Below are 14,892 nucleotides of genomic sequence, written 5' to 3' on the forward strand. Positions count from 1 at the left end.
ACTTTGGAGAGAGAGATCCTGACCTCCCTTACATCACTATAAATCAAAAATAAATCTGCTGAAGCCAGAGGGCCCTGTCACTGACTGGTATACATCGACATAGCTCTGCTGAAGTCAGAGGAGTTATGTTGACTAACCTCAGCTGGCCCAGTGTAAAATCAGCAGCAGATCTGAAGCAGGCATGGTGAATGTAACCTTGCTGCTGTTCCCATGCAAGGCAGGGGACAGGGGAGCAGGTGTGAGACTGAAGAAGCTGCTGCCCGTGTGATGGCAGAGTGCAGCAGGGTGGTTTCTCCCCTTTGTTGGACAGAAGGGTCGATACCTGGCAGTGCCATTCTCCTCTGTTGGTAGGCACTGCAAGGGCATCCTCTGCTCTCATTTGTTACAGACTTAACCTCTCTGTTTCTTTGCTTCCAGAGAACATGGCTGACTGCAGCAATGTCCAAAATGTGCCGACCATCACCTTCATCATTAATGGATCCCAGTTCCCTCTGCCCCCCTGTGCCTATGTCTTTAATTTTTGACTTAATGACATAACCAACTTTTATCTTACTGAGACAGTGAACCAAGCATGGGTGTCAGAGATTCTCTGCAGATTCAGAGACCTTTCCCCAACACTGCAGCTCTGCTAGACTGTCCTTTCTAACAGCACTCTAAATGATGGGGTTAGTTTTCTAGCAATGTGACTTTCTAGGTACCTGCTCCTGCTCCCATCAAAGCCACTGAAATCTCCCTGTGCTTCAGGATTTAGGCTATGTAGTCAAACAATAGCATTGAAGCTGCCTCTGTCTGTTTTCTCTTTTACAGAAACATGGCTGAGGTTGAGATCACTTACTTGCCTTTACAGAACAGACGACCCCTTTGGATCCTGGGTGATGTCCTCCTCAAGGAATACTATTCTGTCTATGACATGGCCATCAAGAGAGCGGGCTTTGCCCCATCAGCCTAGTCAAACAAGGAGTCAGCTGGACAAAACCATGCCATTCCCTCTCCTGTCTAAATCTTCTCTCCTGGATGCTGATGGAATCAAACTAAGTTTATATGGACAGACTCTATCATTCTAAATGTACCATGGACACTGTGTGAACCTGCCTTCTGCTTTTGTATATTTATCAGTGCTCTCTACATCTATCATTGCAAGAAAACAGCAATGAGTCAAATTGTCTCTTGTCTTCTTTGGCATTTGTTGAGTAAAGATTTAGCACAGCTGTTTATTTGTGGGTCTTGCAGCCTTCTTGTCACATACAAACTAGTAAGTGGGTATAAAGCAGCAAGTTAATCCCTCTGTCATACGTTTCTGGACAGGCTTTCAAAATAGCAGAGACCTCAGTAGCTTCCCAGAGAGAACAATGGAAAATCCCCACTATATTCCTGTTGGGAATAATGGGTACTAGTCTGTGCTGAGCACTTGTAAAACTCCTGCCATTTCATTTAAATGCTTAAATAGGAACTGAGCTTTATGGAAAATATGGTCCTTCCTAGTCGACTTTTAATTAAGGGCCACACTTGCCAAAGCAGCTTCTGAAATGGCACTAACAGATTTCCAGGTCTATGTTTCTACATGCACAGATATCGGGTTGGAGCTTCAGCTAGTGTAAATCAACCTAACTGCATTGACTTCAGTGGAGCTGTGCCACTTTACATCAGCTGACGATCTGGCCCTTGGATCTTTGCACACAAACTGGATTGGGGAAAGGGAAACCTTGTGGTTGAGGCACAAGACTGAGCTTATGATGAAGTGATGAAGTGAGCTGTAGCTCACGAAAGCTTATGCTCCAATAAATTGGTTAGTCTCTAAGGTGCCACAAGTACTCCTTTTCTTTTTGCGAATATAGACTAACACAGCTGTTACTCTGAAACCTGTCAATGTTTGTAGAGTGCATTGAGATGATCAGCTGGAAGAAGGCTGAAAAAATGTCAACTGTTATGATGTGACTGCTCCGATCTGGGTGCAACATACAGAACTGTTTGATTTTCATGTGTAAATGCAGTCTGCACACACAAGTCCAGGTGTTTGCATGCGCACACACAAAAACGTAGAGGTGAAAATGTACGGATACAATTTTAGGGGTTGTCTGAAGGTCTTTTGAAAAACTTCATCCTGAACAGCTGCTCTCAGTTCAAGATGAGCCTGAATTGCGGGAAGGGGTGTGGAGTGGAAAGTTCTAACCCACCCAGACTTTGGGACAAGTTGGCTTTGCTTATGAACTGCTAGCCTCACTCCATGACTCATCTTCAGTCCTCATATTCTATCTCTTTATTACTAACATAGAATCACAGGGTGGGGTGCAGGGCTTTACGATCCCTGCCTGAGATTACACTGTGAATCAGTGACAAAATGGGGAACAGCGCCCAGGTGTCCTCCTATCCCTTCTGCTACTTCAGCGTGTTACGTGAGTGTAACTGAAAGCTGGCTTTGGCTCACTGAGCACGCTCCTTCAAGAGACATATCGTGCTCAAGGCACCAGGAACAGCCTAACTGTTTATTATGCATAACTTGTGATTGTTATTACCATGTACTGGAAGGTTTCATCTCACATTACTATAGGGGGGTTTCCCATGTGATGCAATTACAGACAAATTCCGTATTTGTCATTCCCCTGACCCCTTCCACATTCAGCCACTCGCCAACCCTTTCTGGATGTGTTCCCAGAATCCTTTGAACTGGTTCCCATGCCTAATCAATGGAGGTAGCTGGGGTATCAGGGAAAGATGGTTTAAGAGATGCTTTTGAGGTCTGAGCAGGACCCAGTTGCAGCCAATAGGGCAAACCTGTTTCAGGAATGGAGCTGGTTCATGAACTGCTGAGGTGAGCAAACATTGTACTTCTTTCTCTTCTCTCATCTTCTCTTCTCTTGACCAAACTTTTATACTGAAGAAGTGTGTTAGAAGTGGGGAGCCTGAAGACTGAATTCCCTTCAGGTGATTTAATCTATCACTTGTCACCAACACTGGGCAGGGGAACCTGCAAGTCCTCAGTCTGTCCCTGGAGCACCTGCCTTGGCAATCATCATAGGCCCATGGAAATAACTTAAGACATTTCTATTTTTCAATATTTGGGGAGTGGTCAGGTACTATAGCGTCGGAGACCATGTTGGGGGAAGAGATGCAAGCCAGCTCTTTAACATAAACATAATGAAATTCAATTGGTGGACTGGAACTAGATGAATTTAGATTAGCAATAAGGTGTACTTGTTTAAATGAGTGTTAAATGAACCACTGGGCTAATTTATCTAGGGACGCGGTGGGCACTCCATTGCCTGAAGGGTTTAAATCAAGCCTGGATGTCTTTCTAAAAGACGTACAGTCTATGGCTTGGGTTATGGTGGAGGTCAAACTAGATGCTCATCGCGATCCCTTCTAGCCTTAAAAATCTGACCATGTAAGCAGTAATGCAGGTAGACAGGCAGGCTGAGAGGGTGAATGAAAGGGGACATGAAGAAGCAAGAGGGGAGGCTGAAATGAAAATAGCAAGTTACCACTTTTCTGTGCCTCAGGACACATGGGTTTGTTGGGCCCTGTAGACTCCATACCTGCTGTTTTCTGTTTCATGAGCTCTTAAAAAGCCTTCTTGGATTTTTCTTAAGCAAAACATACCTGGTAAATCAAGGTGAACCTTTGCCACTGTTTATTCAGTTTGTGACTGATAACTTTCCTTGGAGTGAGTAAGAGGACAAATCTTATCTGTCCGCTCCCACTGAATAGCAGGGGACTGATAAGCACAATTTCCAAAACTGCCTTTAAAAACTTAGTGTGGATTAAAATGTGTTAGTAGAATGCTGACAAACCCTGGTCATCAGCGGGCAGGATTGAACCTGGGGCCTCTGGAGCTTAGTGCATGAGTCTACAGCATAAGCTAAAGTCTGTTAGCTAAGGTTGTAGAGTAGACTCATTTTACCGCTCTCTCTTAAGTGGTCTTGGTGCCACTAGGTCGGACAGAACACCACACTCAGAAGGTGTGCGGGTTACATTAGGATAACCCTTCTCCATGCTGAGAGCATGCAAACTCAACTATACCGGCCCAGATGGGATTAACAATGCGTGGATTCTGGTATATCAGCCTGGACACAGCAAAGCACCCAAATACAATTGAATTGAATGCTTGTGCATTCAAATTACAAAACCATATATAATGTAAAGCATTGGACATTCAAATGAATATGTCAGTCACCTTATTTGTATGTGAAATCAGATGACAGGCGTTGGGGTTGACTTTCTAGTTTAGAAATGCATGCTCTGTATGGCATTGTGGGATTGCCTTGGAGGACTGACTAAGACAGTCCTGTAAAGCCTAGACCATGTTGTTTCTAACCCTATTTTAACCTTGTTCAGTCAAATCAAGATCAAGACCAGCAGAGGTCAGAGATGTTTCTTTAACAGTATTTAGAATCTGGAAACTTCAGCACCAAAGTACATACCCCGACCACTACTTGAGCTAAAGGAGTAACTTCGTGAGCAAATGACAGAAGTAGGCTGTTATCCTATACGTAAACCAGCCACTAGAAGAGGGCATAACCCATACTTTACAAAAATTTTACATTAACACGTTAAAAAACATGTTATTTTCATTTAAATGGTTTAAAAGCCACAGGAGCTGAATGCTCTGATTGAGGTTGTAGATCTGGTTGTAATGCCGTTGACTTCAGTGGCGTTATTCCAGACTCATTTTGGTTTAAATCAGAGCAGAATTCACCTCACAGCATGGACAAGGACTGAAATATTTAAACTCTGGTGAAGTGTCTCATAAATGAAATCCATTTTGCTTAATTTTATAAACACACCCACCATCTAATGGATGTTTTATTTTCTGAAAGAAACTTTAGACTGAGGTGACTAAAATAACTGAGTCTTTTGACTTCTTGATCACCCCAATTTTCTTCCTAATCTATCGGCAAGTTTGTTCCTCCTTATCAGATCCTAATCACCTCATGCTACTGTAACTGGCTATACTTGCTTTTACTGAAAGGTCAGTGGAGCTGTAAGGACTTTCTTAGCATACTTAAGGCAAGAAAACACACAGAAAGTTTTGACCTTGGGTGAGTGCAGTGATATGGGAAACTGAAGTATAAACAGATAGGGCACCATGGGGCAGTGCCCCGGGTATAAAAGTAGGGATGCTAGACTTCAACTCACTTGTGCTGCAGTGCCCAACGTGTATAGGAGCTGGTTGGTGGAGAAACCAGGAACTATGAAGTGGCTCATCCTGGCCCTGGCTTTCCTCCAGCTCTCAGAGGGCTGGTGAGGTGAGTATCTCAGCTTAGAGGCTACGGTGGTGACTGTGGTCAGAGTAGCTCACTAGCCAGCTAGATAGCTGGAGCAATGCACAAGTATGCGGCAAGGCCATACCTGGCTTTATCACTAGCAGAGTAGGTCGTGTTAGAACTCACCCTCGAAGAGCCGCGGTAACTAATACTATGTTAAACGCTCAATGAAGTCAAGGACATTCCAACAGCTAGTCATGCTTAACCCTAGGGCAAACTCTACAATTAACCATCAGCAGCTGACATGCTGCTAAACACAACAGTCCCTGTCTATAGTGAGTGCTAGTTCAGGGCTAACCTTTAATTGCCACAGCTTCTCAAGCCCAGTGAGTGGCAACATAATTAGCTGTGGGGGGACCTAAGTTTAGGGAACAGCATCATGGTTGGGTCCTTAGATGAGCAAATGCTTGAAGGATGAGCAATTTCCCTGCTGAGTCCCTGGCTTCTTCTCTTCATTCTGTGCAGACTGACTCTCAAGAAAGGCAAGACTATCCGAGAGGTAATGAAGGAGAAGGGAGTGCTGGTGGACTATCTGAAGCACCACAAACCCGATCCAGCCAGCAAGTACCGTTTCAATCAGTACAATGTTGCTTTTGAACCAATGGCGTATATGGATGTGAGTAATGGTCTTTCTTTCTTTCTTTCTTTCTTTCTTTCTTTCTTTCTTTCTTTCTTTCTTTCTTTCTTTCTTTCTTTCTTTCTTTCTTTCTACCAACACAAATCACTCTCTGTTCATCTCTCTTCCATGGACCCTGTCACCACAGGATACATTATCTTTAAGGGACATGGCTTATCCCATGTGCAAAAGGAGATGCCCCCAACTTGCAAGATCTTTGACGGGCTTCTCATCACATTTCATGTTCATTTGGCCAAGGGGTGCGTCTGGAACTCAAATGTCCCATTCCCTTTGTGAGCGCCCAGCCATCAGTGACCATCCTGAAGAATTAGGAAATTGATCTGATTTGGGGATTACTGTCTGTTCTCCAGAGTGTACAAGGGACCAGCGTTATTCCTGGTGTAACTCTCAGGCTGCATGGGGAGTTACACCACAGCTCAGAGTGGCTCACTGTCAGAACCTCTGTTGGAATTCATATTGCAATATGCCCTTTCTAGGCATCCTACTACGGGGAGATCGGTATTGGAACCCCGCCCCAGAACTTCCTGGTTCTCTTCGACACCGGCTCCTCCAACCTGTGGGTGCCCTCTACGTACTGCCAGAGCCAGGCCTGCAGTGAGTATTCCATCCCGGCTGGCTGTTAAAGAATTTTGCTTCTAGGTGATTAGAGCCTGCAGTTAATGCACAGAGATACGTCCTCAGGACAGCTCGATTCCTAAGAAACTGAATTCATACCGAATTTTCATCAGTCAAGAAGCCACAGCCAACTGGATTCTGAAGGCCGATCTACATATAAAATAGCCCCTATAATGAATCATGAATACCTGGCCCTTCTGTTGAGCCTTTCACCAGATGACTGCAACTCACTTTCCAGGCATCATTTAGGCCTCACAAACTCCGTGGTTATTCAGGAAGTGTTACTGCCTCCAATTTACAGATGGGTAACCGGAGGGATGGAGCCAGAAATAGAACCCAGGAGTCAGGGATCCTAGCTCCCCGACTTCAGCTAGGGTTGCCAGGTGTTTGGTTTTCGCTCGAAAAGGGACCCTTGTGGCTCCAGTCAGCACTGCCAACCGGGCCATTAAAAGTCTGGTTGGCGGTGCTGTGGGTCTGAGGCAGGCTAGTCCCTATGTGTCCTGGCACCCACTGCGCCCCGACCCGACCACTGGCTCCACACTCCCATTGGCTGGGAACCACGGACAATGGGAGCTGGGGGAGGCAGTGCCTGTGGGCGAGAGCAGCAGTCGGAGCCTCCTGGCTCCCCCGCCTAGGAGCTGGACCTGCTGGCTGCTTCCGGGGTGCAGCATGGAGCCAGGACAGGCAGGGAGCTGTGTTGCTGACTGGGAGCCCCCCGAGGTAAGCCTGTGCCCCAACCCTGAGTCCCAACCCCTGCCCTAACCCCCTGTTCCAGCCCTGAGCCCTCCCCCCAAACCCGGAACCCCCTCCTGTACCCCAAACCCCTCATCCATGGCCCCATCACAGAGACTGCACCCCCCATCCCAAAGCCCTCCCTGCCACATACCCCAACCCCCTGCCTCAACCTGCAGCCCACACCTGCATGCCAAAATCCCTCAGCCCCACTCCCCAGCTTGGAGCCCCCTCCTGCATCCCAAACCCTCATTCCCAGAGCCCACACCCCAGCCGGAGCCCTCATCCCCTCCTGCACCCTAACTCCCTGCCCCAGCCCGGAGCCCCCTCCCACACCCGGAACCCCTCATTTCTGGCCCCACCCCAGAGCCTGCACCCCCAGTTAGAGCCCTCACCCCATCCTGCACCCCAACCCTCTGCCCCAGCCCCGTGAAAGTGAGTGAGGGTGGAGGAGAGCGAGCCATCAAGGGAAGGGGAATGTAGTGAGTGGGGGCGGGGCCTCTGAGCAGGGGCGGGGCCTCTGAGCAGGGGCGGGGCCAGGCTGTTTGGTCTTGTGCGATTAGAAAGTTGGCAACCCTAACTTCGGCCCTTCAGAGCTGGGACTCAAACCCAGGACTCTGGTTTCCCACTCCGATCCGCTAACTCTGAGACCACAGAATATGTGAATACATATTTATATGGAAAGCAAGATGGGGGGACAACTAGTGGTAAAATTGCATTGTATTTCTAGGCAACCACGCAAGATTCAACCCCAGCCATTCCTCCACCTACTCATCCAACGGGCAGACCTTCTCGTTGCAGTACGGCAGTGGCAGTCTCACCGGGTTTTCGGCTATGACACCATGACAGTAAGTGTTGTCAGTCTAGTGATAACTAACAATCATTAGGATCTTTCTGGCCAAAACCTACTGACACAGAGCCCTGGGGCGACACTCTGCCACAAATCCCTAAGCCCTGCCTCCCCTCTCACAATGGAGTTGTTCTGAGTGAGAGGAGAACCAGGCCCTGGGGCAGATTGTGGCTACTAATCCGAGGCCTTTCACGGTCCCTTAATACTGGTGTGAGTCACCGCTGAGGAAGCTTCCCTTCACCTTTAGGGCTGTGGTAGCTGCTCAGCTCCCTGTGCCCCCGCCCCCCACTCGTGGAAGGGGTGACAAGGAGACCCTTGAATGGCATAAGTGATGCCACTCGGCCATATGACAGCCATGAAGCATTCTACCTCTCCATGCCTCAGAGGTTGTATCAGTGGGACAAGGTGGGTGAGGTGGGATCTGGTGTTAGATCAACTTCTGTTGGTGAGAGAGACAAGCTTTCAGCCTACCCAAGGCTCTTGTGTAGCTCGGAAGCGTGTCTCTCTCACCAACAGAAGTTGGTCCAGTAAAAGCTATTCCCTCCCCTACCAGGTCTCTCTCATATTCTGGGACTGACACGGCTACACCACCGCTGCAAACAGGCTTAGTGACACTTTCCCGCCCTCTCTTTAGCTCCAGAACATCGCCGTCACCAACCAGGAGTTCGGTCTGAGTGAAAACGAGCCTGGCACCAACTTCATTTATGCTCATTTTGATTGCATTCTGGGTATGGCTTACCCTAGCCTGGCGGTAGGAGGCGTTACCACGGCTTTGCAAGGGATGCTGCAGAAAAACCTGCTTTCTCAGCCAATCTTCAGTTTCTATCTGTGCAGGTAACGGAGCAATGGATCCATCCATTGATCCTATTATTTATTTCAGTGCCACGAAATAAAGGCAGTCCAGGCCCCAAAGAGCTCACACTGGCTCCTCTCTCTCTGTTTCTCACGTCTCTCTCCCTGCTTTATCTTTGCTTTTCTTTATCTTTCTTTCCCCCTCTTTTTCTCTCTGCCTCAACTATCCACACTCTCTGTGTGTCTCCTTTCTCTTCTCACTGGTAACATAATCAGCTGTAGAAATTCTAGCCGAGGACGCCATCACTTTTGATAGGTTTCAGAGTAGCAGCCATGTTAGTCTGTATTCGCAAAAAGAAAAGGAGGACTTGTGGCACCTTAGAGACTAACCAATTTATTTGAGCATAAGCTTTTGTGAGCTACAGCTCACTTCATCGAATGCATTCAGTGGAAAATCACTTTTGATGTAACCACTGTCGGTTGTGATGGCCCGTGTGGTGCTCCCTTCCTTGCACTCCACTGGTCTTGGCTGTATTGTGTTGTGAATGTAGGTAATGTCAAGAGCCAGAGGGACACGCTTCCTTTGTTTGCATGTTTACATTTAATTTACCTTGAGTTAAAACCCCAACCCTCACCCTGTGTTAACTGTCGATCTGTCTCAGACCCATGTGCTTTGTTGAGAAACCAAAGACAATCAAGAAGGGGCTTTTCTGTATGCTGACAAATCCTCATCACAAGGCAGGGAATGATGTTCTTGACTTTTTAAGTCTGGAGAGCTACTGAAAGTCTCTAATCCTGCCAGATATACAGTGTCTTTGGTAGATCATTTAGAGATTACTGTGTGTAGCTGATACTTTCCCTTTGTGCTCACAGCCAGCCAAGCTCTCAGTACGGCGGGGAGGTCGTTTTTGGAGGAGTAGACAGCAGATTTTATTCCGGACAGATCCACTGGGCTCCTGTCACTCAAGAGCTGTACTGGCAGATCGGCATTGATGAGTGAGTTGAGTTTTCGATCCCTGATTTCGAAATCATTCATTGTCTGTAGTGGGCTTCTGCAATTGAACATGTGGGGCCATATCGCTGGGTCTGACCCTTGCACGCAGCTCAGGAGGGGGCTTTATCATCCTCACTATAAAATGCATTGATGCCCCCATGAGCAAGGAAAACTCATGGCTCTAGGGGTTCAAAGTAAGGACCTGAATTCTGCCCTTATTTTGACTCATACTTCCCCCACAGAGCTCAGTGGGATTGCAGGGGTGCAACACAAGGCATAACTTGGCCCAAGAGCTAGCACTGAAGCCTGGCTTCCTCGCAGGTAGGCAATGCTGAGTAAGGATCCTTAAGCCATTCGTTTATACGGGGAGCCTCGCACCCTTGGCTCAATGTGCAGCAAAGAGAGTGCATACCACGTTTTCACCGTGAGCCCTGCTGCATTTATCTCCTCCTTAGGTTCGTTATCGGTGGACAGGCAACAGGCTGGTGCAGCCAGGGCTGTCAGGCCATCGTGGACACCGGAACCTCCCTCCTCACCATCCCACAGCAGTTCATGAACTACTTCCTGCAGCATGTAGGTGCTCAGGAAAATGAGTACGGCGAGGTAGGTGGAGCAGCTGCACTACAGAGTCGCTGATGATATCTCTATGCCAGTGGTTCTCAACCCGTGGTCCACGGGCTGCTGACAGCTCAATCAGCACACAACTGTGGCCCTTGTGACGTCCTCTGGGTCATAGAGGTAGTATATATATTGTGTGGATGATACCCACATAACACACAGAGAGCTGCGTATGCGTCCCACAATGGTAAAGAGGTTGAGAACCACTGCTCTATGCTCATGGAATGCCAGGAATTGAGAAGCACGGCACAGTGGGCCTGGTGAAGCTGAGTACGGCCCCCTAGGGCTTATGAGAGCCTGGGTGGAGGAAGGAATGAGGCTGATAATCAGCTTTTCTATCTGCTGAAAGTGCCGAGTGCACTGCGGAGGCCGGGGAACCTCCTCATGGTCAGTGCTACAGCATCCCTCCCAGAGTCCCAGCTCTCTGCTGGTACAGGAAGTTCATGTGACCCTGCCTTTCCTTTCACAGTATGTGGTTGACTGCAGCCGTGTCCAGAGCTTGCCCACCATTTCCTTCACCATCAATGGAGTTTCATTTCCTCTGCCTCCCTCGGCCTACATCCTCAGCGTACGTATTATGGGTTTGGAAGGGATGAGCTCCTCTGACGTCTCTTTATAATCTGATCGGCAGAGAGGAGAGCCAGGATTCTTAGCCAGTAGTGGGACTGTGTGGAAATATTTCTGATGATATGATATCATACAGTGCAGTGCACTGCAGTGCCACATAGCTAATCACGAGGAGAGGGAGAAAAATGAGCAGATACAGGCAAAAGAGAAAAGGGATGTTTCCAGTTGAGACTGGGCTTGAGATGGAGAATCAGTGAAGAGCAGGCACAAAGAGTTAGTTCCAGACTACAGGACTCGGGGCTGCAAAGAATCATGACAGGTGGAACAGAAGAGTAAGAATAACAGATTTCTTTGCACCCGATCCTCCGCTGGTGTAAACTGGTATAGTTGAATGGACTGCAATAGAGACTTTAGATAAGCTATTACCAGCAGGACAGTGGGGTGGGAGGGGGTATTGTTTCATGGTCTCTGTGTGTATATAATGTCTTCTGCAGCTTCCACGGTATGCATCCGATGAAGTGAGCTGTAGCTCACGAAAGCTCATGCTCAAATAAATTGGTTAGTCTCTAAGGTGCCACAAGTACTCCTTTTCTTTTTGCAATAGAGACTCTGACTCCTTGTTTATATAAAATAGACATTTGTGGGCAGTTCAGATAAAGCAATGGTGAATGTGGTATAAATACCTAGATTGAGAGATACTTGCACTTTTGCCAACCGCAAGCATATAAAGATCATGTGTGAGGCTGTAAATATAATGAAATGCACTTACAAATCCTGAGATCTTTAAACCAATACATTTTGGGTGCTTTTTATTTGCCTTTGAATTCTGAGCCTTTAAGACACATTTGCTTCACTTTTTCAAGCTTTTCTTTGCGACCAGAACTAGAAATGTACTTTAGAAAAAAAAAGCTTAGACTCTCATGCTTTCTCCAGATTCCAGCAGCTGGGGCTTTAAAATCCCCCACCCATATTGAGAGAGTTAGTTAGTTACGGTGCTAGATGGCTGGAAGGATGGATACAGGTGGCCAGGTTGTATGAATAGCTAGAGAGGAGGCTGATGCTATGCAAACAGTGGGTATAAAGAAGGCAGAAGTTTGAGATCTTCTCCCCTTGTGTGTTTGGAGTATGTGGAGCCCCTTGTAGGTGCTGTGGCAATATAATAAATAAATAACTTGTCAGGCTGGCATCAACAAGCCTGTGGTGCATTTTACAGATGAGGGGGGCAGCTTTGAGCTGGCTCCTGCAACGAAGCGGGTGTCAGCAGAGCTGTATGGGCCTGGGGACGCTGCAGTCCCGTTTTTCTTCTCCTTACCCATTGTGTAACAGCCCAGCCTGTCATTTGCATTCTCACAATCCCCACAGAGGGCGCTGAAGTAGGGGGGTGTTTACGCGGGTTGGATGTAATTTGTTCAGTTTCCCATCCACCTTGTGCTCATGATGCCCCAACCCTTCTGAGCCTCATTCATCATGTCCTACCTCCTTGGTTCACAGAACAATGGCTACTGCTCCGCTGTGGTTATGCCCACATACCTGCCCTCCCAGAACGGGCAGCCCCTCTGGATCCTGGGAGACGTCTTCCTCAGGCAGTACTGCTCCGTCTACGACATCGGCAACAACAGGATCGGTTTTGCCACCATTGCTTAGACACCCTGACCATCACTTGAGCTGGGCTGGGCAGCTTGTCTGTTTTTTCCACATGCTTCTGTTCCTTTCAGTTCCTGTGGACGGATTCTTCTGAACTAACCTTCCTCTGGGCTCTCTTTTTCTTTCTTTCAATCAGTAATAATAACCTTTGCTGCAATAAATTGTTAAAATCAATGTATACCTCGAAGTCTGTCTTGATGTTCCTGCCCAGGGGGTGCGAGAGAGCAACACCTATTGCTACAATGCTCAGGGTCTACCTGTAATGGTCCTGCAAGGTCAGATAACAGCAACCAAGCTGACACCCTGCATCTGCCACAAAGCGTTTGGGGGAGGTTATTGGGGTCTCTATAGCTTCAGTCTCTCCATGCTGCAAGCTCCCCTTCCTTTCTCTTTCATGCTCTGCCTCAATGTACCATCTTCTCCCCACCCCGTGGATCTTTGCCACCCTGTTGTCTGGAGGAAGGAGACTCTGCTGCCAGGGTCTCATCAGGAGGCCAATGAAGAGTACAGAAACCTTTGCTTTGCTATCACAGATCAATGATCACTTCGCTGAGGCAGCAGTATGACGCACAGAATTGCTTTAAGACCCCCTGCAAACAGCAAAGTGTTTAAGCCCATGCTAAAGTCCCACTGAGGTCCATGTTCACGCCTGGGCTTAAATACATAGCAGAATTGGGACCTCAATGCAGAATTGAGCTGCAAACAGCTTGCACAGCCTCCTCGAACACCTGAGCAGTCGCTGATTGTTCACTAGCCTACGGGAGTGTCTGTTGCTTTTTCACAAATACACAAGAATAATCACGAGCTGTTCCTGAACATTTCACTAACTGTGCCCAAAGCACACCCCATTCGAGCGCACGCATGAATGTTTTCATGAAATCATTCGTGTATATTTGCAAATAAATTGGAGAGCAGAGCGGGGCAGAGCGGGGCTTCATGACTTGACTCTGGATTCGAACGTTCCCCAAAGTTTGGAGGTATTGGAATCCATCCCAACCTGCAACCACACATCTAGATGTTGCAATGTCCAGATTTTGTCCTATAGAACAAATGGAGAAGGTGATAGTTGTAGGCAATGCCTTATGTAAGGTGACATCAGTGCTGCTATATTGCCATCTAGCGGTCTGATACTCTAGAAGTAAGAGAGACAAGGTGGGTGAGGAATTATCTTTTTATTGGGCCAACTTCTGTTGATGAGAGAGTAAAAAATATCCCCCCGCTCCTTGTCATTGTAATATCCTGGGACCAACAAGGCTGCAACAACACCGCATACAACCTAGTGGCTGACGAGAAGTAATCCGGACAGCAAAGACTGCAATACCAACCTGGGGAAGCTGCAGACAGTTGCAGTGAGATCTGGCCCTGTAGTCATAGCAATATTTAGGGGAAAGATAAGACAAAAATTCCTTTAATTTCACTGGGGTGTGAAACTGAATCAGGTGACCAGAAATCCAACTCCTGATGCTTCACGTGATGGGGAACTCTCCCAAACTGCTCTCGGCCAGGGTTACACGTGGGAGGAGGAACGTCCTTCCAGCACCCTGCAGTGATCAGTTTAAAATGAGATCTTATCTGCATAATGATACACATTAATATTGGTCATAAAAGTAGCCCAGCCTTTAAAAAAAAATCTAACCACTGGTATTTGACTCTATTACCTCCTATGGCATGGAGTTCCAGAGGCCAACTACACATTATAGACCAGATTTCATAGTCAAAGAATCAAAAGTCTGGGAAGGAACCATCAGTTCATGTTGTTTGACCTCCTAGATAGCACAGGCCACCATTGGGTGACCAGATGCCCTGCTATTAGGTGCTTTGTCTTATATAGGACCCTGTTATCCCCTGCCCAATTTTTCACACTTGCAAGCTGGTCACCCTAGGCTAGTGGTTCTCAAACTTCATTGCGTCGTGACCCCCCCCTTCTGACAATAAGATTACTACATGACCCCCAGGAGCGGAGACCAAAGACCGAGTCTGCCCGAGCCCCACCACTCCGGGCATGCACGGGGGGTAAAGCTGAAGCCCAAGGGGGCATGTATCCTTAGCCCTAGGCATTGGAACTTGGGCTCGAGACTTGCTGGGGCCCAGGGCCAACACCAGCCTTGGCGATCCCATTAAAATGGGGTCCTGACCCACAGTTTGAGAACCCCTGCCCTAGGCCACCAACACCACCCACCCA

General features: G+C 47.6%; 1 protein-coding gene across 1 annotated transcript; it reads left to right on the forward strand.

Moving 5' to 3' along the window:
- Positions 1–5,188: 5,188 nt before the first annotated feature.
- Positions 5,189–12,715, forward strand: LOC140901200 (gastricsin-like). The gene is given in 10 exon segments (XM_073319606.1): positions 5,189–5,247; positions 5,727–5,877; positions 6,375–6,492; positions 7,976–8,068; positions 8,071–8,093; positions 8,730–8,929; positions 9,761–9,883; positions 10,337–10,484; positions 10,969–11,067; positions 12,558–12,715. Coding segments are annotated over 10 exon segments (1,167 nt in total). The 3' UTR covers positions 12,711–12,715.
- Positions 12,716–14,892: the final 2,177 nt, after the last annotated feature.

The sequence above is a fragment of the Lepidochelys kempii genome, chromosome 21, assembly GCF_965140285.1.
Source record: "Lepidochelys kempii isolate rLepKem1 chromosome 21, rLepKem1.hap1, whole genome shotgun sequence".
NCBI classification, from domain to species: domain Eukaryota; kingdom Metazoa; phylum Chordata; order Testudines; family Cheloniidae; genus Lepidochelys; species Lepidochelys kempii.